At 40.1% G+C, this 22207-nt stretch overlaps 1 protein-coding gene across 2 annotated transcripts in view; it reads right to left on the bottom strand.

Annotated features, from left to right (window-relative positions):
• Nucleotides 1-22207, bottom strand: part of RELN (reelin) — a 283671-nt gene that overhangs the window by 43156 nt on the left and 218308 nt on the right. For both annotated transcript variants that reach the window (XM_063155547.1, XM_063155546.1), the window contains exons 30-41: nt 21968-22175; nt 16473-16549; nt 14186-14344; nt 11673-11861; nt 11052-11325; nt 9624-9764; nt 9354-9531; nt 7877-7961; nt 5102-5284; nt 3587-3758; nt 3405-3507; nt 816-1045 (exon numbers count right to left, since the gene is read on the bottom strand). In XM_063155547.1, the coding sequence (XP_063011617.1) occupies nt 816-1045; nt 3405-3507; nt 3587-3758; nt 5102-5284; nt 7877-7961; nt 9354-9531; nt 9624-9764; nt 11052-11325; nt 11673-11861; nt 14186-14344; nt 16473-16549; nt 21968-22175 (1999 nt within the window). The remainder of the gene's footprint in view (nt 1-815; nt 1046-3404; nt 3508-3586; nt 3759-5101; nt 5285-7876; nt 7962-9353; nt 9532-9623; nt 9765-11051; nt 11326-11672; nt 11862-14185; nt 14345-16472; nt 16550-21967; nt 22176-22207) is intronic.

Raw genomic sequence — 22207 nt, 5'->3', positions numbered from 1 at the left:
GTCTTTCAAAATGTGATTCTTATTCCTTATATAGGTCTTTTCATACTTTCAGAGCACTTTCAGGGGTCATTTATTTAGTGGAGGACCCATTGACTGCAGTAGTTTCATAAATACTCAGTCTCATAGGTGCACAGACTCATGAAGTCTCATAGTTGCATAGCTCATTTTCATTAATACGTGCTACAGTTTAATCATTAATGGTGTGAGCTTTTACATAGAGTAAGTTGATGCTGGATGACAGTTATTCCTGAAAAAGTAAACAGTAGTGTTTTTACTTTGAAAAGTTACATATTACTGTGCCTGCTAGCACATATTGTTTTTCTATGCTGTGTTATCATCTAGCCTGATTGACTGAGACATTATTTAGATCAGACCATTTCTTCATGCTGAAGTGGAATCAAGCTTATACTAGCTCATATTTTACTGCATTTTTCTTATGAAGCTCAAATTTAATGCAAGAATATCATCAGTGAATTGAAATGGCTGATGCAGTTCTGCAAAGAACACTCAGAGCATGCTAAGAACAGTCAGTTTTGTGTTTATTTCAACAAGCAACTCCCTTCTATTAAATTATCACTAATGAAATATATAGGTAATAGGAAGTTGCCTGTGATTATTCTACATCAGCATTAGGCACAAGATGATTTGGGGAATCACCTGAACACTAGCTAACATTCAGGGCAAAAAGCTGAGAAAAACTGGTCATTTGTTCTGCTCTAGTGCTGCAGTTCTTATGCACCACCCTTGTGCTGGGTGAAAAACAAATAAAAGCAAAGCAGCGAGCAGCTGGGCAGGAGCAGGAGCTGGACACTTACCCACAGAGGTGCAGCTTTCCAAAGTGAATGACCTCCCTCCTCCAGCCCTGGGTGGTGCCTGCGTAGTAAGTGCTGCTGGGGTGATGCTCGGTGGAGCAGAGGGAGCTGAGGTGGCTGCTGCTGCTGTAGCACAGGGGCAGCAGCAGGTGCCAGGTGGCCCCCAGGTCCCGTGAGAACTCCAGCTTCACCGGGTCAGCAGAGGAGCTGTCAGTGGTGCAGCCAACATTGATCTGGGGGCCAAACACAGAAGGTGACACAGGGCAGACTGTGGGACTCCCAGTCATTCTTCAGCCTCCCCCACTGGGTATGGTGTTTGTTTAGCTCAGGAAAAGGGTGATTTGGGAACCCACTTCACAACAGGGATGATGCACTCAGGACATGCACATGAACAAGAACTCTTGCACATTACTGTCCTGTCCACTAGTATATCACACCATGGGTTATGATAAAATGAATGTGATAAGAATTCCCCAATAACTTCTACCTAGAGAAAACCAAAGTTAGAAAGGATAGCTGCTAACATTGCTGGACTAAATGCACCAGTTCTTGCAGTCCTCTGGCAGGTGCTGAAGTAATCCCAGCATCAAGAAAATGTGCATTATTAAATGAAGAAATATTAAAATAAAAAGTGAAGCATTAACTTTTTGTTAATGTTGAGCTGTTAATTGCTGAGCTACACTATGATCCTCTTTAATGTTACATATAAAAAAAAAAACAAAACCAAAGCTTATCACCTCAATATATTCAGCTTTCATGGTCACTACCTATTTGTTCATGTATAATGACAAAGCCCTAGAGCATCATAGCTGGACTGCATTTAGATGCAATGTCTTGGTTTGGCAGTATCAGACCTCTCAGGGTGTGCTCACAAGATTCCTCATATAAAAGAACAGTAGAAAAGGCAGAACATGAAAACCAGTTCTACTACTGAAAAAATACAGACTGTTTAATACAGAATCCGAGACAGTGCAAGTTAGTTTTCCTGTTACACTGATATTTAGATCTTCTTATCATTTCAGATTGCTTTTGTAAAAGAAGACAAATTAGTTCTTTACAGAATGACTGTCATATAAAATAAGATGTACTGATTACAAAGCCTGCATTAAAACTATGTAACATTTTAATATTTTTATATATCTTTTTAGCAAAAAAAAAGTGTCTTTGTAGCATTCTATTCTGTTAAGAAAATCTATTTGTTTCTAAAACACAGTAATGCTTAGAACTGTGCATGAATGTTGAAAGTGTATCCTACATCGAATTTCCTTCATCACTCTTCAGTGCACATGAGTCCCATCAACCTACATTTGACTAGAAGCGTTGTCTACTCATCTGGAAGCTTAGAGAGATGCTTGACCCAATATAGGTTTTGACTCTTGAGACACAGAGAGAAACCACTGCATTATGCATAACTCCTTCATTTACACTAATGTTCTCAAAAACGTGAGCTGAAAATGATGTTCTTACCACATATGGAAGTAAACATGTAGATTTTATGAGTTAATGCTATCAAGGCTTATGAATATCTTAAAGTCACCTCAAACATTTTTGTTCTACAGGCTCTAATCTATATTTTAAAAGAGGAAATGGTTTGCCTTCAATAATTTATGAATTAGTTGCATGACAGATTGAAGAGTGCATGAGTACACAGCTAAACCTAATTTTCTTGGAAAACCCTTAGTATCATTTCAGTAATTTTTATAAACTCCTATCATTTGCTGATTATTATGTAGCTCATATTAATGCAACAACATGCCACATAGTTGTTAAAAGCAGCCTGGTAACTGTGACATGGCAATTTATGTGCCAGATTATTTTCCAGTTTCTTAATGACAATATAATGACCTCTCTAAACTAAGAAATACTAACTGGTTACTCCCATCAATAGCTGCCCCAGGCAATGCACAGTTTAGATAAGTCAGAAATACAGTTTAGTTTAGACTCTGTGTTGTCACCTGTTTCCACTGAGAGAATGAAGCACAAAAATATGCTCCTTATTAATGAACTTTCTTTAAAAAAGAAAATAGGATGACTTCAGGCCACAATAGCCAAAAACCAGCTTCATCTAGACCAGCTATGATGTGGGCAGAAGGAAAAGGAAAGCAGAAGCTTGTCTTTGAGAAAGTACAATAGTGCAGTTAAGCCAGCAAGGCAGGAAAAATTATTTTTTACTATCACAGATGGAGTTGTAGCTCTGCACTGGTGAGCTTGTGGAAGTGCTGCACTCTTACCTGGAGCAGGCTGTGAAGTGACAATTTGGACTCTCACCATATTTTGCTCGTCCTCTTGCCTGCAGCTGTGACTCTCCAATGCATAGCACATGGACTTTAATGCTATCAGTGCAAGTATATAGGCATGGACAAAGTAGTAATTTAGGCAAGAAAGTAGAAGACTTTGAGGCAGAAATTTCCCTTATCTGTGCATTAAAAGCATCGTGATACATACACATGAGGGAGGGTAATGTCAAATCAATTAGAGGGGAAATTGGACAGGTTTCTCTATTTGGCAATCAGAAGAGCTGGGCAAATTCACCAGGGCAGAATATAGAAGAACATGAAGCAAAAGGCAAAATAACTTTCTGAGGACAAGTACCTCAAATTGGATGATAGTATTTTCATTGACACTCAGGTCCCTTGTGGTAATGGAGTGCTCTCCAACTTCATTTGAAACAAACACCATAGCTGAATCTTCTTCCCTGAAAATCAAGGAGAGGAGAGCTTTAGACTCACTTTACAAAGTCACTTCTCTCCATTGTATTGCTGAGGGAATCTTACGGAGCTCTTTTAGATGAATATGGGCAATAAAGCCCAATGTTTCCACCAGGATAGAAAAACCAGTTGTCCTCTTTAGGGCCAAAGTCAAAGGTATCCAAAAGGATAATGGGATTCTTCAGGTTATTTCCATCAATAATGAAGTCATCAATAATCCAGATTTCTTCTTTTTTGCCTACAAAGAGAATGGAAATATTCCTATTAAGACCTAATACTAATATTATTAGAGAGCAGGACAGCAGCCAGTATTTATGGATTATGTGAAGAGGAGGGTGCTAAAAGTGTGGGATAACTATTTTCACTTTCCATGAAAATAGTTTCCATACTGCTTTCCAGCTTGAACTTATGGAATTAACTTGTATTCCCTAAAATTTATAGAAGGCACAGCAAAACAAAGAGTGAAAAGCAATGGTGTTGAACAATTATCTTCTATTTAAATCATATTTACTTTGAAATTCTGTCATTGTCTTCTTCAATTAAGAATCATCTAAATGAGTAGTTGCTACACAGTCAAAGCAGGCTGAAAGTGCAATTTCATTCTACATCCTTGCACTCAGCAGCTTGTGTATGCCTGGGAAGAGTTTCCTTTTCCTTCTCTCCAATGGATTATGTATTCATATACGTCAGAAAATTGGTATTCTCAAACTGAAGAGGAAGGATTAAATTGACAGATCTTCAGTGTAGCATTTTTTCATTTATCTAAAAGTGTTTGAGTTCATCAGAGAAAAGTTTAAATAATTGTTTTAGGCAGGACACGTCAGAAGAACGAGCTGAAACGGGATTGTCAGGACCAGATTTGAATTTGGGTTTTTTTCATTAGGGGTGTGCTAGGAATTTGCCTACACGGAATAAACTGTTGCTGAATCAACATGTCTAAATGATTGCTGGAATTCTTTAGAGCTGTTAATGTCAGTTTCTGCTTGGAACTGTGCTCAGAGTAACTGCGAGCAGAGAAGAGCTTCCTTCAGCTGGCACATCTCCTGTAATCAGGAGGAAGGAGCTGTGCTCCTCTTGTGGTTTTCCAGTCCTTCACAATTTAATCAAAAGATTAACTGCTCACTACATACTCTTTCTAAATGGGTTTTTAATGCCTAGTTAATTCTGAGAAAGGTAGGCCCAGTTCCCATTTACACTTGGGACACTTTTGTATAATTGGAGCATCCTAATGGGGCCTCAGTGTGAGTGAGAATCATGCCCATTAAAAATAATGAGAAGAACCTGAGTGAAGTTAACTTTATTGGTGTTTCTTGATCTCCCACTCCCTCCAGGGCCAAAGCTGATGCTTTTCTGCACACAGTCCAGGGATATCAGGTGAAGGTACTTCACTTTAAAGCATTCAACTGCTTTTTAAGAACAGCAAACATAATCCTGCAGTAATTCTAATTGCAGGAGTTCAAAGACAAAACCCCCATGATTTAAGAGTCTCTCTAATTGTTCAGTTCAAGAAAATGCACTCTCTTAGAGATGCTGAGCAGTGCCAGCAGGGACCTGGCCTCCCAGGATGTGTCTTTTGCTCACCATTGTTGTAGGGCTGCCAGAGCCTGAAGCGCGTTGCGTTGCTCTGGGCTGCGTAGGGCAGAGGGACGTTGATGAAGAGCACATCTGTAGTCTGGGTGAAGTAAAACTCATCTATCAGGTGCCAGGTGATGCCACCATTGACAGAATATTGCAGCAGGATGGAATGAGACCTCTCAGGGGTGCCTGGAGCAGAAAGGACATGGATTTATGTTCATTGAAATCCAGTAAGTTCAAGGAAGTGTAAATGAAATTATGTTGCTCTGACACCCACTACAAAGTATGGACTTCCTTTAACAACAGCTTAAGCTATTGAGATGCTAAATACACATTGTACACATATGACTTTCTGTGCTTTCTCTTGCTTGTTTGTCTGCAAAATGCAAATGAAATAGGGCCTAAATTTACACTACTGTTCATGATACATACAATTATACTTACACAAGAAGCTATCTCAGCATTACATTTTTTGAGATTAGAACATACCAGCTCCTCCTACTACAAACATATTCCAGTAATACAGTATTTATTTGCTTGTTTTGTCCAGCTACAAGACATTATCATCACCATCTGTAGCATCCAGGATAAAGACTCAGTCCCTATTCTCATAAATTTATGAGCCTATGGCTCTCACTGCAGACACTGGGATCAGGATATTCATGCCCAGAAATAACATGATTGATGGAGAGCACTGAGGATATTTATTAGCATATTTTAACAACAACAAAGCAATATTCTGTGCTTTAAACTGGGCCTAAAAGTCAGCAGAACTGACAGTAAAATTTGCATTTTCTAACTGCCAGCTCCTCCTATTTTTTTTTTTTTACTTAGAGCTTTAAAGAGTAAAAAACAAAAGCTCATTACATCCCTAGTTATTAACACATGCTAATTAGAGCCCAGCACTCATTTTTGATGCTGGTTGCTGTACAAAGCTCAGCCCCCAGCCTGTACTTGTCCTATGCCTAACTTGCTGTCCAGGAATACCAGTGTCCAAGGGATGGCATCTCTGAACTGAGGTCTCACTCAGACAAACATACACTCTCTGCTCCCTTCTTGATGTGGCACAGTGATGGCATGTCCCCAAAAACTCAGTCAGGAACCAGCAGAAGGAAAGGACTAAGGGACAGCTTCTTCATCCCTGACTCACTGTGTGTTACTGTGCAAGCTTTTCCCATGTTTCTCATGTTAAATGAACCACATTTGCTGAAACCAAGTGCCTGGTGCAGATGCTCCTGCTCCCCTCTGCTCCATTGCTAAGTACTCAACTGCTGTGGAGCAGAGCAGGGAGGTGCTGTTTGCAGCCAGGAGCTGATTTCAGCTTATCTGTGGCAATTAACAGTAAACAACACACTGCTTTTAACACTCACAGCTGAGAGATATGCCCAGCTATATCAACTTGTATCCAACATGAGGGAGCTTGTTGGGACTAAGTCCTGGATCCAGCTGTAGGGCTAACAAGTAATACAGATTCAATAAGGAGCAATTTCTCCTGGGCTTTCATGGTCTTACTGCTTGTGGGTCAAGTGTCAAAATCCAGGCTTGAACCTTTGGCTACTCCTGCCTTCAGAGCAATATTTTACTCACTTCATTTTTAAATATTTTTTTCAAGGATCATATGAAGAAATATTACCAGGGCATAATTTCATAAAAGAAGTCTTCACAAAGACTTTGCTTATAAACATGAAATATTTGGCATGTTATCATTTTGGGGGATGTTATGTTTTTGATAAAGCGCTAAGCCCAGTAATGAATAGCCCAATATATATTATTAAATGCCCATTAAAGAAAATCAATAATAATTCACAAAGAGCTATATTTTCACTCATCCATGCACAGATTTGGCTAATACACTTATTTAGGAAGAAAGAGAGGGTTCCAAACTATTTTCAAGCTGTTGGTAAGTGTTGAGTCAGTTAGAGTCCAGTCCCAGAGCACTGAGCTTACCACAGAAACTATGGACATCTTCCTTACACCAGAGTGAGAGGAGTTTTTCAGCATTCAGAGTTCAGCCTGGAAGTGTCAATTCTATCAGCAAATTTGGGGAAAAGTTCTGAAATTGCATGGGAGTGGCTCAAACCTTCAAGCAGTTTAGTGGTTCTCCATCATGTCACTCCAGACTTGGATATAATTATTTTTTAAAGCCAAGGATGACAGGGCCTTGGAGCAGGGTAAGACTGAATAATTGGCTTAAAAGTCCTTGTACTGGAGGAACTGTCACTGGTTATTTACAACAATGTGTAAAACTTCTCTTGCAAAGTCTGACTATTCTTCATATCAATTAAACAGAATTATGGAGTTTCAGTTATCTCTAAGCTACCTGCTAGGCAGTCAAATGGTAAGAGATTTTAATGCAGTGTACTGAAGCTAGAAAAGGAAAACCACTGTAGTTTACTATTAGTCCCTTAAGTAATTTACTGTAGGCACAATTTTATTACATAAAAAAAATTGGACAAATAATTTTTTCCCATTATAATGGAAAATATCTATAAAACCTTGAGCTCCTTTCTTTCTTTTCTGCCTAAGACTTTACTAGCTGTGCTATTTTTGGTGATACTAAAGTTCACTTTTTCCTTAGGAACTGCACAGACAGCCATGTAGGCTGGGAGCAAGGTAGGGGTGATGCAGAACTTCAAACAAGCTCCCATATAGTCAGTCTACCATAAACTGTTGATCCCTACCATACTCTGAAGTGGAAAATACCAATCTGTATTCTTTTCTGTGTTGCTACTATGTACTAACAAAGCTAGAGAAGTGATAGTAAATCAATGAGGATCTTACCTTTGGCAATAAATTTGAACGAAAACTGGATGTACACTGTATTAGTGCAGTCCAGATCTCTTGACACAAGCATTCTCAGTCCTTCCTGCAAATGCAGAATATTCAATGTAAGTTCTCATGACTGAGTGTGTTCTGCAGCTTATTGTGCTTGGCTGTTATCTGCTTCTGCCTGCTGGTGGCAGCAAGAGGGGAAGTTCTCTGTTCCACTCCTTTTCCCAGGCAGAAAATGGGGACAGTGACAGCCTTGGCAAAGCGAGCCAAGGTCTGACAGAGGCACAGCTACATGGGCAGGTACAGGCACAGTTACAGCTCATTCAGTTCGTGCTCTGAACCCCTGGGGTGTGATTGGATCTGCCAGCACTGACTCTGACATTGAGTCCAAGCTACTGCACTCACTTGTTGTGCAAACTGTACAGTTGCCAGGCACCCTAATTTCCAGGCAGGGACAGTCCTCTCTTAGAGTTATTTTCTATATCTCAAAACATATTTTGTACAAATATCCTCTTCTGGGGCAACCTGTAAGGAAAGGGAGCACACAGGAAACCTCAGAGGGATCCTGAGACCCTGTCCAGCTCGACTGATGAGCTCACTGCTGTGTGGATCCTGGGGCCAGAGCCAGTCCCTGTTCTGCAGAGATCTGGCAAAAACCAACTCTCAGAGCTTCCCTCTTTCTCAAACCCATTCCCCCAGGGGAACAATCTAAAGGAACAAGCAATGCAAATTTTAGAAAACTCACATTTTGTGATTTGGGATTTAAATAATCTAAAGAGGTTGAACTGGAGTCAAGCTTTTGCAAATAAATATTTCAAAGAATTAATTTGTACACCAAACATTATTTAACTTTTTTTGGGGGGGGGGCACGTGAGTTCACAGTGTCAAATAAAGACTTGTGTGAGCTGATAATTTGTGTGCTTGTGAACAAAATCTATTATTCATTTTGTTAAGAACAGAAAAATTCAGAAAATATATGTCCTGGCCTTTTGAAATCTGCAGTCAACAAAAATAAGTCTTTAAAGAACTAGAAGACATCAAAATTGTAAAATTGAGTAAAATACAGGCAAACTACATTAACATTGATGATACAGACTACAGCCCTGACTAATGTGTATTATTCAAAATACTGAAGAGCCAATCAGGAAACTTGAAGACAATCGTATTGTGTGCCATATTTCCAAATAGGTCACCTCAAGAATCTCAGTGTAGAATTTCATTCTTTTCCTCTGGTGGTCAATGAAGAGTTTATACCACAAACAAAATAATAAACAACCAAGAGATGAAACCCATTTGTTCATAAAAAAACAACTGTGGAAAACATGGCACATTTTTAGGGTAGGAAAAGACAAGCAAAATCAAAATGTTAAATTCTAGCCAAAAGACTTCAAAATCAACACATGGGGCTAACAAGAGAAAATTTACTTTCTGTTTTTGACTCTACTGGTTTTCATAAATTTTTTTTAAAATGTGAGTAATCTCTGACCCCTTTAAAAATGAGAGCTGTCCCAGACTTGATGGTGTCACCGTTCAGGTTTCCCCTCTCAGCACCGTAGACTTCAGGCCAAAGGTCTGGATGCAAGTTACCATTGAAATCATCCTTCAGGACAGATGGCAGAGGAAGGACAGGGACACAGTAAGGACCTCCAAACCCTCTGTCACACCTAGCAACACATTGGGAAGAAAAGGTATTATCCATCTGGCCTGGATAAAACACATCCTCTCTATGAAGCAGCTTCAGCAGTTTCCTACTCACATGCAATGGCCTGAGTCACAGATGCCGTGCCCTGAGCACATCCAGGGGCATCCTGTAGCCAGGACCACATTATCAATGGCCCAAGAATCTACTCCAGAGGCATAGTTGTACTGAATCCATCTGAACCGTGTTCTGGGAGAGCTGTTAAAAACAAAGGAAATCTATTTCAGGATTCAAAATTCTGATCCACAAAGATCCACTAAAGAAAATCCCACAGACTTCTGAAGAAAAGCAGATTAATAAGCATGGCCCACTTATTTTGAAAAGATTCATATTCTAGTGGAAACTGGAAGTTTAAATTTCTCAGGTTAGTCTTTCAGGCAAAATTCCAGCATATTCTAAAGAAAGGTGCCCAAAGTGAAAGTCAAGAAAGAACATTGCTGAGACACTTGCTGATCAATAAGTGGTTGAGCAGAAATTAGCAGTTCCATTAGCATTTGACAGCTCCACATGTTGCTAGCAGAATGGAAACAGTAAAATTGCATCAGTAAGGTAAGAAGTTATGGAAGTTCATTTATACAAAGTGTTGTGTAAAGAGAAAAACAATGGTTATATATATATATATATAAGAATGTATGAATATATATGTACAAATATGCACATGCATACACACTGCTGTCACTGCTGACTGCCTTGTTATCCTCAAATGAAGAGTTTTGGAGAAAAAACATTCTTTGAAAGATGATGTATGGCCCTCTGGAGTGAGCTGTGGAATTGGAAACCAAGATGTGAACTCCAGGCCCAGTTCATTTGCTGTGTGCCCATTTTTACCACTGTATTTTCTGGGTGATGAAATGTACAGAGGTAACATGTAGGGTGCTCTGAAGAATTACACAACTACTCAGAACAATGGTAAGCAGTCACTTTCATTACCTGCTGTTCCTAAACTAGAGCATGGTTTTATTTAGAGAGATGGATGCCAGCACATCTGCCACATCCATTTACAGCCCTGTGATATCCTGAGGAGCTTGGGAGAACTCTCCTCCTGGTCAAAAGGGTGAAGGTGGCACATCCAGTGACATGTTCTGACTTGCTCAGTGCTGTGACTGACATGCCTGAATGTTGGGTGACAACTTAATGTGCAATAACAGAAAACACTAATGCAGGAAAGGATGGATCAGGGAATTTATTCTTGCTTCTTATTGCATAAATGTTAGAAAAGCTGGTTTAGCATTCTTGTTCTTGCTGTCAGAAATTATGGGGAAGACTTAAGAATTCATTCATCAACGTTGTAACTTCCTTAAGTCCCTACACTTCACATTATAGCTGATGAAATATTTTGAAGTGAAATGTAAAATTCTGGTGGCGTGACAACACACATTTAAAAATTTAAAAGACGTGCAGAACATTCCCAAGCTGGAGGATGTTTGTTCTAATTAGATCAGCAAAATCTTTGTCATGCTAAATAGCCAGAAGAGCAGTGCTCACTTGGTGGAGGGTGGGAGGTAGACAGTAACTCTCTTCCAGTTTTGGAATCTCTCTGAAGTGTAGATGGAGCTCTCGGTGTACTGCTGACAGCCGATGGTTGGGGGGACACACTCCTCTGTCACCAGGTGCCAGTCCCTCCCATTGTTTAGGGAATACTGCAGGTGGACACTATGGGAATTGCTGTAGGGCTTGCTGCAACCCATGCTCAGCTCAAACTGCAAAAATGTGGAGGCTGACACGTGGAAGTCCCAAGTCTCAGCGTAACGAGGTTTTCCTGAGCAAAGAGAGAAAAACCACAAATACAACAATAACAACAAATACAACAATAGCAACAAATATGACAATAACAACAAATACAACAATAACAACAAATACAAAAATAACAACAAATATAATAACAGCAACAGATACAACAATAACAACAAAGTGTACCTTCGGCATATGCTGTCAATACTGTCATTCCAATTTATTACCTCTATCTCCACCTTCTTCCAGCCTTCTTTTCCCTACAGATTTCTAAATAACTGGATTTGTCTATACCTCCCATCTTGTAAAACTCAATCTTTATGTAATTTATAAAATAGACTCATACAAAATGTAGTAATGTTTGATGACACATACCAATGTTTTCACTGAACATTAGAGCTGTATCCATAGACAGGCAGTCAATGTCTACTTGACCTCCTTGTATTCTGTACCAGCTTGCTTGTAAATCCACAGTTCCATCAAATTTATCCTGGAAGCCGGTCTGAGAGCTGTCATTCATCCCTATTAGCACGTCATCCAGAGCCCACTGAGCTGAATGCTTCCCTACAAAAACCAGAGCAGACACGTTAGTGGAGTCCCTCTAAGTTGTTTTTAATGCCCATATGCTGTGTTCACTCAGTGAGCAGCACTCAATCACACAGACTGAGTGCTGTTAAACAAGACTAAAACATTGCTCAAGGATGCACCCGGACACTAGAGCATGTTTCTATTACAGATGAACACAGGTATTTCCCTCTTCATTACTTTAGCTTCATTCCCTTTGCCATCATATGCTCTCCCTCTGTTTGGTCCCTGAGCCCCTAGATTGGGGATTTTCATTTTATGGGTCACAACCTTCCTGCTATTCCCCACAGCTAAATTGGAAAGGCTCTGTCTAGTTCCCAAAATAGCTTTTGTATCAAAGTGAATAGCACATGAAGGAAAATGCCGAAGGTTCTGCATATAGATAATATTTAGAGAAGTGCTGTTCTCCTTCCTGGAAATCTCTCTCCTCTTGCTCTCCAGCCTACAGGCATTTCACTTTCATCATCTGCAGCCCATTTCTTTGGCCTTCACTTCAATTCACCTTTCTACTGGCATGCTGAAAAGAACCTCTTATTACACAATTGCTGCCCTCACAGGAGGGAGAGCAAGGAAAGCCTTTACAATAAATTGTGAGCTTGCAGCAATGTGCCAGGACTCTTGCCTTGCCACCAAGAGGAACGTGGGTCATGGCTGATGGGGCCACTCTGCACTGAGGAATGGCAGACAGAGGATAGTCCATGATGGAACTAACATCTCTGACCAGAACTGGTTGTCTGGTGTAGGTGCCAGTGTGGAAGGTGATATTTCAACTTCCAGTCATAAAACCTTGTTTATACTGGGAGCCACAGGGCTGATATCAGTGGCCTTAAGAGTGATGACCCTGCAGGGACAGATGTCATCCAGGTGCCACCAAGGCAAGTATAGGGAGCAACAGGCTGGACACTGCACCACTCATCAATGCAAATGATCATCACAGAGTGATGCTCTGTGGTGCACCAGTAATTGCTTGGCAAAGGAACTGTCTTCTTAACTAAATCACATCCCTCTTGTCTTGTCTATTCTCATACCTAGTGAGGACAATTAAGTCCAGCACATACAAGAAAATTTATGAATAAAATCATCCATCAAAATGATAAATGATGTCTAAGAAGCTGCATACCATACTTACCTGAATGTAAGCTATGTGCTTTGCTCCCCAAGGAATTGCTGTTGAAATGTACTTTGCTATATTTCTTAATATTGCCTTATATTTCCTGCAGATCCAGGAGCTGCTTCCTTGTGCAAAGGTAAGACTTAATCAGGACCCTTTTAGTAGTGGAAATAAGTCCCCGTGTGAGGTGGGAGCTCTCACAGTGGCTGTAGGAATCAGTCAGCACCAGGGTTTAACCTTCAGGTGAGGATGTGGGAAGGGGCTGAGAGGTTTTGCAGGGGCAGGGGACCTGGGCTCTGGGACACTAGAAATGGTGGGAGCAGGGGGTCCTGTTCTGGAATGTGGAAATATTAAAATAGTGAGATGGAAGCCACCAGGTAGGCAGATTCAAGGCTAAGTTATGCCTACACTTCCAAAACAGAGAAAAAAATGAGACAGTGTAAGGCATTTGGCATCCCAGGTCACTCTATACTCAGGTAAAAACTTTGATCTTATTTAGGCTTTATTAAAATGTAATTTTTTTCCTCCTCCTCTGTCACAGACATATTTTCATAAAAATCTTTTCTTTAGGATTTTTCCTTCTGGGAAACTGAGGCCCCAGAAAAAGAATGTAAACAATGGTTATCTGCTGCTGTGGAATGCAACAGGTGCACCTGTGATTGGCCCATGTTGGATGTGTACAATTAAGGGCCAATCAAAGATCGAGCTCTCTCTGGGACAGAATCAGAGAGAGCTCCTTTATAATTCATTCCTTTTCTATTCTTAGCTTAGCTAGCATTCTGAGAATTTTTCCTTCTATTTCTTTTAGCACAGTAATAATGTAATATATATCATAAAATAATAAATCAAGCCTTCTGAACATGAGGTCAAGATTCTCATCTCTCTCTTCACCCTGAAAAACCCTTGCAAGCCCTGTAACACTCCTCCCTCCTGCCATCTCAGCATCTTTGATTTAAATTTAGCTCTTAAGCAATTTTACTCTTAAGCCCACTCATCAGTTTGGTGCTACAGAAGAAAATCACGGCCATAGTGTGACTCAGGAAAGCCCAAACATGCTCTCACAACATCCAACCGTTCAAAATACCGTGTTTTTCCTGAGCTGAGGTTTCTACCCAACATCTCTACACTGAGTAGCCCTGACATGTGGGATGTGCAGAGCTGCTCAATGAGTTTTTGGGCTGTCCCTGCTCACCATGCTGTGGCTGCCACCAGCGGAAGGCGGTGGCGGGGGTCTTGGCCTCCCGGGGTAGGTCAATGGAGACCACCTGGGGCTCCAGGTACGACATGAAGTCCAGCTCCCGCAGCAAGCTCCAGGTGATGCCGTTGTCATTCGTGTACTGAACAACCAGTCCTGCATTTAAAACAAGCAAGGGCAGTGAGTGAGACTGTGCAGAGCAAGGAGGGAGGGAGCAGCTCACACCCTGTGCTCTGGAGCTGCCAACTCGCACCCAGCACCCAGGCATGCGACATGTGTATGCCCCACCCTCTGTGCAACTCCTGGCCCAGGAGATTTCTGTCCACAAATTCTTACTGCAAAGGCCTCAGGTTTCTCTGGTTGAGATGACCCCCGAGGTATTAGAAAGGCTTTTTTTTCCCAGCCCCACACCGGAAGAAGAAGTTGAGATTTGTCACTTCTGCTTTTCAAGATTGTTTATTTTCTCTTATCTCATACATTTTTTCTCTGACCAGCTCAGATCTGTCCAGCAGGTTGGGTTATGGCACAGTGACTGTCCTTGGGGTGGTGTTAACTTTGTATACTAAGAACTACGTGTACTTTATTTACAATTATTTTTCCAATATCTATCACCTATGTTAGACAGTCTGTCTTTATTCTAAACCAATCAAAAAGTGTCACCATCCCAGCAGAAGATAGAGGAGAAGAAGAAGGAGAAGAAGGACAGGACACACCCAGATTCCTCTATCTTGCTTCTTGAATCCCCATTCTAAAACCCCAAAATTCTACTTTTTCACCTTGTGACAAATTAACTATCATTCTACTCAAACTCTTGTGGCTTGTAACTCTTCACACAAAGTTGGTAATGGTTTCCATGGGTTAAAATCCAAGGCACAGGTGTCTTTGACTCCATGCCAAGGTCTCTGAGCCCCTGCCAGGGTTTTGAATCACCCAGGGCAGCCAGAGAAATGTCCTGGGTCCCGACACAAAGGTGACCTGGGTCACCAGCGGCCACATGCCATCTTCACTGTTTTCACCAAACTCTAAGGATCAAATCTTTTACACCCTCAGGGAAACTAATGATCACACCACATAAATGATAGGAATAATGTGATTTTCTTAAACATAGTATTTATTTCATGTTGGGTATCCTTGCACTTTATGTGAAAGATTAAGTTATAATTCTGATAGCTGGGATTACAATCCTCCTGCTATGTATGCAAGCTCACAGCATCCTTGGAAATTAATTATCACAATATTTAGAAAATTTAAGATAGTCTTTGTATCATGCATACAGTATGGCACATACTAGGACAAAACAGAAGCCCAGCAAAGCTCATCAAAAGGGGTAATACAAGAAAGAAGCATCTGTGTATATTTCTTCTCTTAAAACTCTTTTATATTGATGCATGCTCCAAGACAACGGATTTTTTTTGGTATCTTATTTGGTGTCTCATTTGGAGCAAATGAGTGGACAATCAAACCCTTGGTGTAATCTGTGCTGCAAAATGACAGCTTTCCTCAGGGAGTGAGTCAATGTAAATGCCAATTATCAGGAAACAATCCACTGATGTTAAATACTTTATACTGAGAGGAAAATTAAATTTTCTCATCTCTCATGTCAGTGGTCTGACTTCATGCAACTAGACCACTTTACATGGGAATCTGCTCCCAGAATGCTGATCCTTCCCAAACACAAGTATCAGTCCTCCACCACAGTAATTTTAAGCATGTGGATCAAATAAGAGAGGAGGCATCTGGGAGAAATGAATTTATTCAGACTAAATAAATTTTCAGCTGCAACTTTATCATCTTGTGTTTTGGGTAAAACATGCATAAGTTTGTTTTGGAAGGCAATTTTTTATTAGACCCACTGGTGTAGTTGAGAAGATGAACAAGTTCTCAGGTCAGAAATGGAGTTTGCCCACTTTATCCCGAACTTGAATTTCATTCCTTTTATTTCAGACCTTATGAAAAGTCCTGTGGACTTGTAAATTTATCTGTTTTCCAACACTATAAAGTAGTTTAATACAAGCTATTACAGCTTGCTTAGTAAATGCTGTCTTTCTTAGACCATCACAGCTCCCACAGTTACTCACTCCTACAGATGGATCACCAGTAGGTTTGGTGTAACTAATTATAACTAGAAAAGTCCATCAAAAGTAAATAACTTTCTTCAACATTTATGAAAACTGAGGAGGCAATTGATTTATATGAAAAAAAAATCTTCTTGATTTTGTAAATGCAAAAACACTGCAGAAGATGCAAAATGTAAAAGGCTTATAATAAAGAAAAGGGGCTTTACCTTCATTCCTGGCTCTTGGTCTGTTGCAGGAGTTACCAACACTCTTGCTTCCAAGTTGTACATAAAATTGAACTAGCCTTTTAAAAAAACACAGGATAAAAAAGAAATGTAATCATCTTCTGATAGCACAAGATCAGTCAGGATAATTTGCACCTCTTAGCTAATGGCATTTTCAGTTAGGTCCCTATTCCAGGCTTATTGATAAAGCAATATTTCCAGAGAAACCAAACATGGGCATGGTAAATGCTGAAAGACCCAAGACAGAAGAAAGTGATGTGGTTTATTAATCTTGTGCCTAATAAATGTGTTTCAGAGTGAGTGTGAGAAGTTAGCAGTTCCATCTCCCACAAAAGTTGCAAAATATCCATAGCAGGCAAAGCTGTTCCTTACATCAGATCTTACCTTGGCCTATTGTAACTAGAAATTAGGGAAAGATTTAAAATACAGCATTAGGTTGTAATAAAATTATTATATCCTCCTTAATCAGCAATCCTTTTTATATCCTTAAATTCTTGATGTAAACAGTTTTCAGCGTAGTGAGCTCACTGAACATTTTGTGAAGCAAACCCTTTAATTTTGAACCTATACGTTATGATTTCATTGAATATTCTCTTGTTCTCACATAATGAAGTGGTGAAGAAAAATGTTCCTGAGCTGCTTTTCTTGCAACCTGCCCTGTGCTTTTATCACTTCCCTACCTTCTCTTGTTCCTTTCTACTGTAAACCATGGCAACTACTGCATCTGAGTCTCTGCATGAACACATTTCCATGTCTTCAATTTTTCCCAAAACTACTTTCAGCAACCCCTCTAATGCCACAAAACTCCTTGAGACAGAATCCTGCTGGTTTTACTGACAGAACTCTGGATTAGTCTGGAGCATCCCTGTTTAGCAATATTTGAATTAAGTACTATTCCATCCCTGTGCTCCAAAATATTGTTAGGTTGTTTTTTTTTCCGCCCAATCTGCAGTAATGCCATGGTATCCCTGCTGAGATTGTGTTTATTGTTATGACTCTGTGGTTTTAGAGTAGTTTACATTTTCTCCTAGATACACACTATTGTGCTATATATAAACAACAATTAATTTCAATTAATGTCCTGCTGCTCACCCCCCAGATTTCACTGCATGTCTCAGGCATTCTAGGTCATAACTAAGGTAAAGAGCATTGAGATGACTCAGAATGCCATCACCCCCTAATCTACACATTCTTCACAGGTTGTTTCCATTGCACACCAAAAACAGCACCTGAGCAGAGCAGAGAAACTGGACTCAACCCCATGATGGGATTTTGTGTGCTGAAAGCTGGCAATGCCATTCTTCTCATTGCTTCCTGGCCAGTTTTAAATTAGCATGGTAGAAAATCAGGCCTCATTAATTCTCTTGACACAGATAGTCTTTATTTAAAACATAAATTTTGAGGTGCATTTTTGCCATGCAAATAATTCTCTGCAAGGACAACTCTTTTTGCTTTAGAGGATTTTGTTCTAATTTGCAGTAATTATGGTAAAACCACAGACAAGCTACATCACTACAGCCAGAGCCAGTAAAATGCAGACAGGACTCCAATTTCCCTCACCCACTGTTACATGCACAATATCATAATCCTCCTCTAAATCTGGATTCTAAATCCAGCTGCATTCCAGTTCTGTTACCAAAATCTGTGTCTATTGTTTGAAATGTTTTGTGTACCCATAGGGTCTAGGACAAGGCAGAATATCCTCATCAATCTCATTGCTAAGATAACCCCACAGACAGCTCTAGACAGTCAGGCTCACAGTACCACTCCATTTAGCCAGGTAAATTCTATTTGTTTGCTGCAGCTCTGTTGTTGGAGACAGTGTTCAGGCAGTAAAACTCTAGACAGAAGCATCAGAGGTGAAGAGATTTACAGTCCTGTGGAAAATTCTTTTATTCTTGCCAAATGTGAAGATCATTACAAAGCAAAACCAAAGAGCAAAAAACCCTTTCTGCAGAAGGGTGAATCAGCCCATCTGATCTCCAAGTGTCTGACCCAGAACAGCTCCCTGGGATGGTTGCACAATCATTAGCAATGGAGGCTGTAAAGCAGATGGGAGCCAAGTCAGCTAACAAGCCAGATGTCACCACTTGGAAAAAATATTTGTTTATTCCATGGTTTTTATCTGGATGCCAGGTAGGCACTGTGTGCAAAATACTCCCACTGAACAGATAGTTAAGGGTGTCATAAGGGACAGGACATCAAAATGGGAGGCAGCAGCTCATCAGCAACCAAAATGCATCTATGTATCACACTGTCAGCCAGAAGGGTGGGAATACTGCAGTGAAATTGTGAAATTGTGCCCTTGGTGTGTTGGGGCTTGCAAGAGGGAAGGAATGGAGAGACTCCAGGGGGTTTCTGAAGTGTAGGGCAAAAAAAATTTGTCTGGGTGAAATGAACTTTGACACTTACAGCTCTCTTAGTGCTATGTGACATTCTCCCAATATCTGGGGGAAAAATGGTGTAGTCAATCATATGAAGGAATAAGGAGGCAATAGGACAAACAAAGCTAAGATTACAAGACCACTTATTGTATATACTAAAATTTGAGTAGTTTTTTTATGGTCATTGGCTCCCAGGCACAAGCTTTAGTTTGAAATGCTTTTAGTGTGACACCTGGGTGTGGCAGCGCCCTGTTGGGGCACTCCTGAGCAGCACCCAACACCTCAGGCTGACAAATCTCAACCCCATGGACCATGCTGTGCTGGGGAGAGAAGGGTAAAAGGGAAAAGGGCCTTTGTACTTAAAAAAAAAAGGAAAAAAAAAGAAAAAAAAGAAAAAAAAAAAGAAAAAAAAAAAGAAAAAAAAAGAAAAAAAAAGAAAAAAAAAGAAAAAAAAAAGAAAAAAAAGTCTATGTATTCCTTACATAAAATTTACACTTCACATTCAAAAAGCTGTAACTGATGATATGGAACATGCATAGATAGGTAGATCAGGAATGCAGAATGAAAATAAAAATTTAGTGTCCTGTAATATTTGTCAATTTTCTATCAGGCTCTTCCATGCATGATTTAACAAAACAAGATCTTAAATGGTCTGGGAAAACACTATTAACCTTAAAAATAAGCAGCTTAAAAATCTACTGCAGGAGTTTCAGCCTTCCTATTCACAACCCTCAATCCACGTATCTAACAGTATGTCTTTCAAGGCATGTTTTCCTGCTGTTTACTCAGTCACCAAAACCCCCAGTCAAAAAAACCCTTGCAAAAATAAAAGATAACTGTGCAGGGGCTAAGATGATCCCTAATAAGATAACTGAATTCTATGCAAGGCATTACTGAATGCAAAAAGTAATACCAAAATGGGAAAAGTACTTCCCTTTAATCTCCCCTTTCAAGTGACATTAATTTTAGCTCCAATAATGAAAAAATTTTCTAGGCTGAGGAATTATTTTCTTTTTAGTGTATAGGCCTCTCAGTTAACCCTTCACACTCTCACAAACTTCATGTACCTTTAGAAAAAAAGACACAGTTAATATTCCAGATGGCCTCAAACATTTAAGCGGGATGCATCTGTTCAGAGCAAGGTGTCTGTAGCTGAATGTCTGAGTTATACATGACCAAACTCAGGCTGTCTTACAGTTAATGAAAGAAAGAAATAAATAGGTGTTTGCAGAAGACAAACTGCTAGCTGCTCTTTTAGGATGAGTTGTGCTGCCCTTTTGAAGCAGCCATTCTCTCCTCTGAACACAAAAGCAGCCTGGGGTAATTGCTGTAGCCTAAAAAGTTCATGTTCTGGTCAAGCAGCATCAGGTGGCTACTACCTTTGAGCACACAATGAAGAAGGCAAAAAATCCATGTTAGTCCCATTTGTGTATGAGATGACCACTATGTTCTGTCTAGCAAACAGCCCAGGGATGTGGCTTCCAGCTTGAATTGTTCAAGGGAGTTAAGCTGCTCACTGTGATGCTTACAAAAAAATAAAATGCTGTTTTATTTTGACATAACAATCATTTCCAGCAGGAGAGCAGCTCACACTGTGAGTACATGGTCAGAAGAGAGATTGTAGTTGCTCTTACCAAGTGTTTCTCTGGCCATTTATGTTTTTGGGACAGATTTAAGAGACAAAATAACCATATTCTTGTGCAAAACAGGCAGTGGTATATTAAAAACATCAAGAAAGAGCATTGCTCAGAATTTTAAAATGTCTTTTGGCTTTTAAAATGGTTCAAACTTTGCAAAAATGGAAAGCTGTAAATATGAATATCTGGCATTAAAAGTGGTTTCAAAGTAATTGTAAAACTAAAGGGAATACTTGGCATTACAAAAGATTTCTTCATGAAAGAAGGAATAACTCAAAAATAGAGTTTTGAATGCAGACTTCTTGAGGAAGTAGTCTAGACTACTTCCATTATATTGCTTCCCAGGATGAATAACAGGATTTGAAGACAGTGGAATAGAAGTGCTCACATCTTCCCAGAGTTCCAGGGCAAACGTGTACTTGTACAAAGCGTATTTGTCAAACAATTAATTAGTTTAATTAACAAGTAATTTACATAATGATATAACTATGGCATGCATTTGTCAGACACGCAGGGGACAGAAGGAAGGTGGCTGGTGCAGTGCTGTGCAGTACCAGGGAGCAGCTGAGGACTTCCCCAGAGCAGCAGCCCCCACACTGTCCTACAGAGCCCTGCCTGCCTGAGCTGGAGTGATCACAGTGACCTCTGGCCAGTCTGTGCTGAGTGAGTGATCCCACAAATTCAATTATGGAGCAAATCACGGCATTATTACTCTCAGAGCAGGATTTGTCAGAAGAAATATCTTTTATTAAGCTAACTGCCAAAATTGTAGAGTGCTCAAGGTTTCAGGTGCCTAATCTCTCATGAGACTGGACATAGCTGCAGCAAACTCCAAGCTAAATAGTGGTTAGAATTAAGAGCCCTTTGTTCATCCTAATTACATTAATCAGCTAGGCAATTTGAGAGAGGAGGATAATTGCTACCAATGTAGCAGGATTCAGTGGCAGCAGGGAAAGAGGTGAAGGCTTGTTAGCCTCTTGGCTATGCAGAAACAATTCACATTCCATTCCTTTGCACTTCTGACAAGTGGAGTAATTCACAACATCTGGCAAGCTAGCAACAGCTCCTTGCTATGCCATCCTCATGCCTGCAATTCAACACAGTCAGAGGAAAAGGAGCTTTTCTCCCCAGCTATGGGCAGATTCTTAGCTTTTGTGCATTCTCAAGATCCTGTCTTCTGCCTTAGGATACAATGCAAACTATCTTCTCAGAAAGATAGTGAGTTAATATTTTATTTTATGCTGCTGTTCCAATGTCTCTAACCTAAGTATTATCTTTCAAAAAAAGGAAGTCGTACACCAGAATGAACAAAAAAGTATTTTTTCCTATCTTTCAGAGTTCTTGTACAGATTATGACTACCATAAAAAAACATTTCCCACCTTCTCATATCCACACTTGCAACTGGGCAGAACACAGAACATGAATACACAGGTAATTTTGAGAAGCAGCACTGACCTGATATTTGTGGTGTCCAGGGGAACAGTCCTCGCCTCCCTTTTGCCAGGTCCATTGAAGTACAGAGATTTTCCATCGCTGAGCACACCACAGCCTGTCCCAACCTGACCTCCTGTTATCTTGTACCAGAGAGGGCTTAGCTTCCTCTCAAACCTGTCGAACATCTCACTGTGATTAGGCACATTAGACACACAGGTTCCATGTGATGCTTCAAGAAAAAAAGAAAAAAAAAAAAAGGAG

This window comes from Melospiza melodia, chromosome 4 (genome assembly GCF_035770615.1).
Source record: "Melospiza melodia melodia isolate bMelMel2 chromosome 4, bMelMel2.pri, whole genome shotgun sequence".
Classification (NCBI taxonomy): Eukaryota; Metazoa; Chordata; class Aves; order Passeriformes; family Passerellidae; genus Melospiza; species Melospiza melodia.
This window is presented reverse-complemented; position numbering and strand designations above follow the sequence as displayed.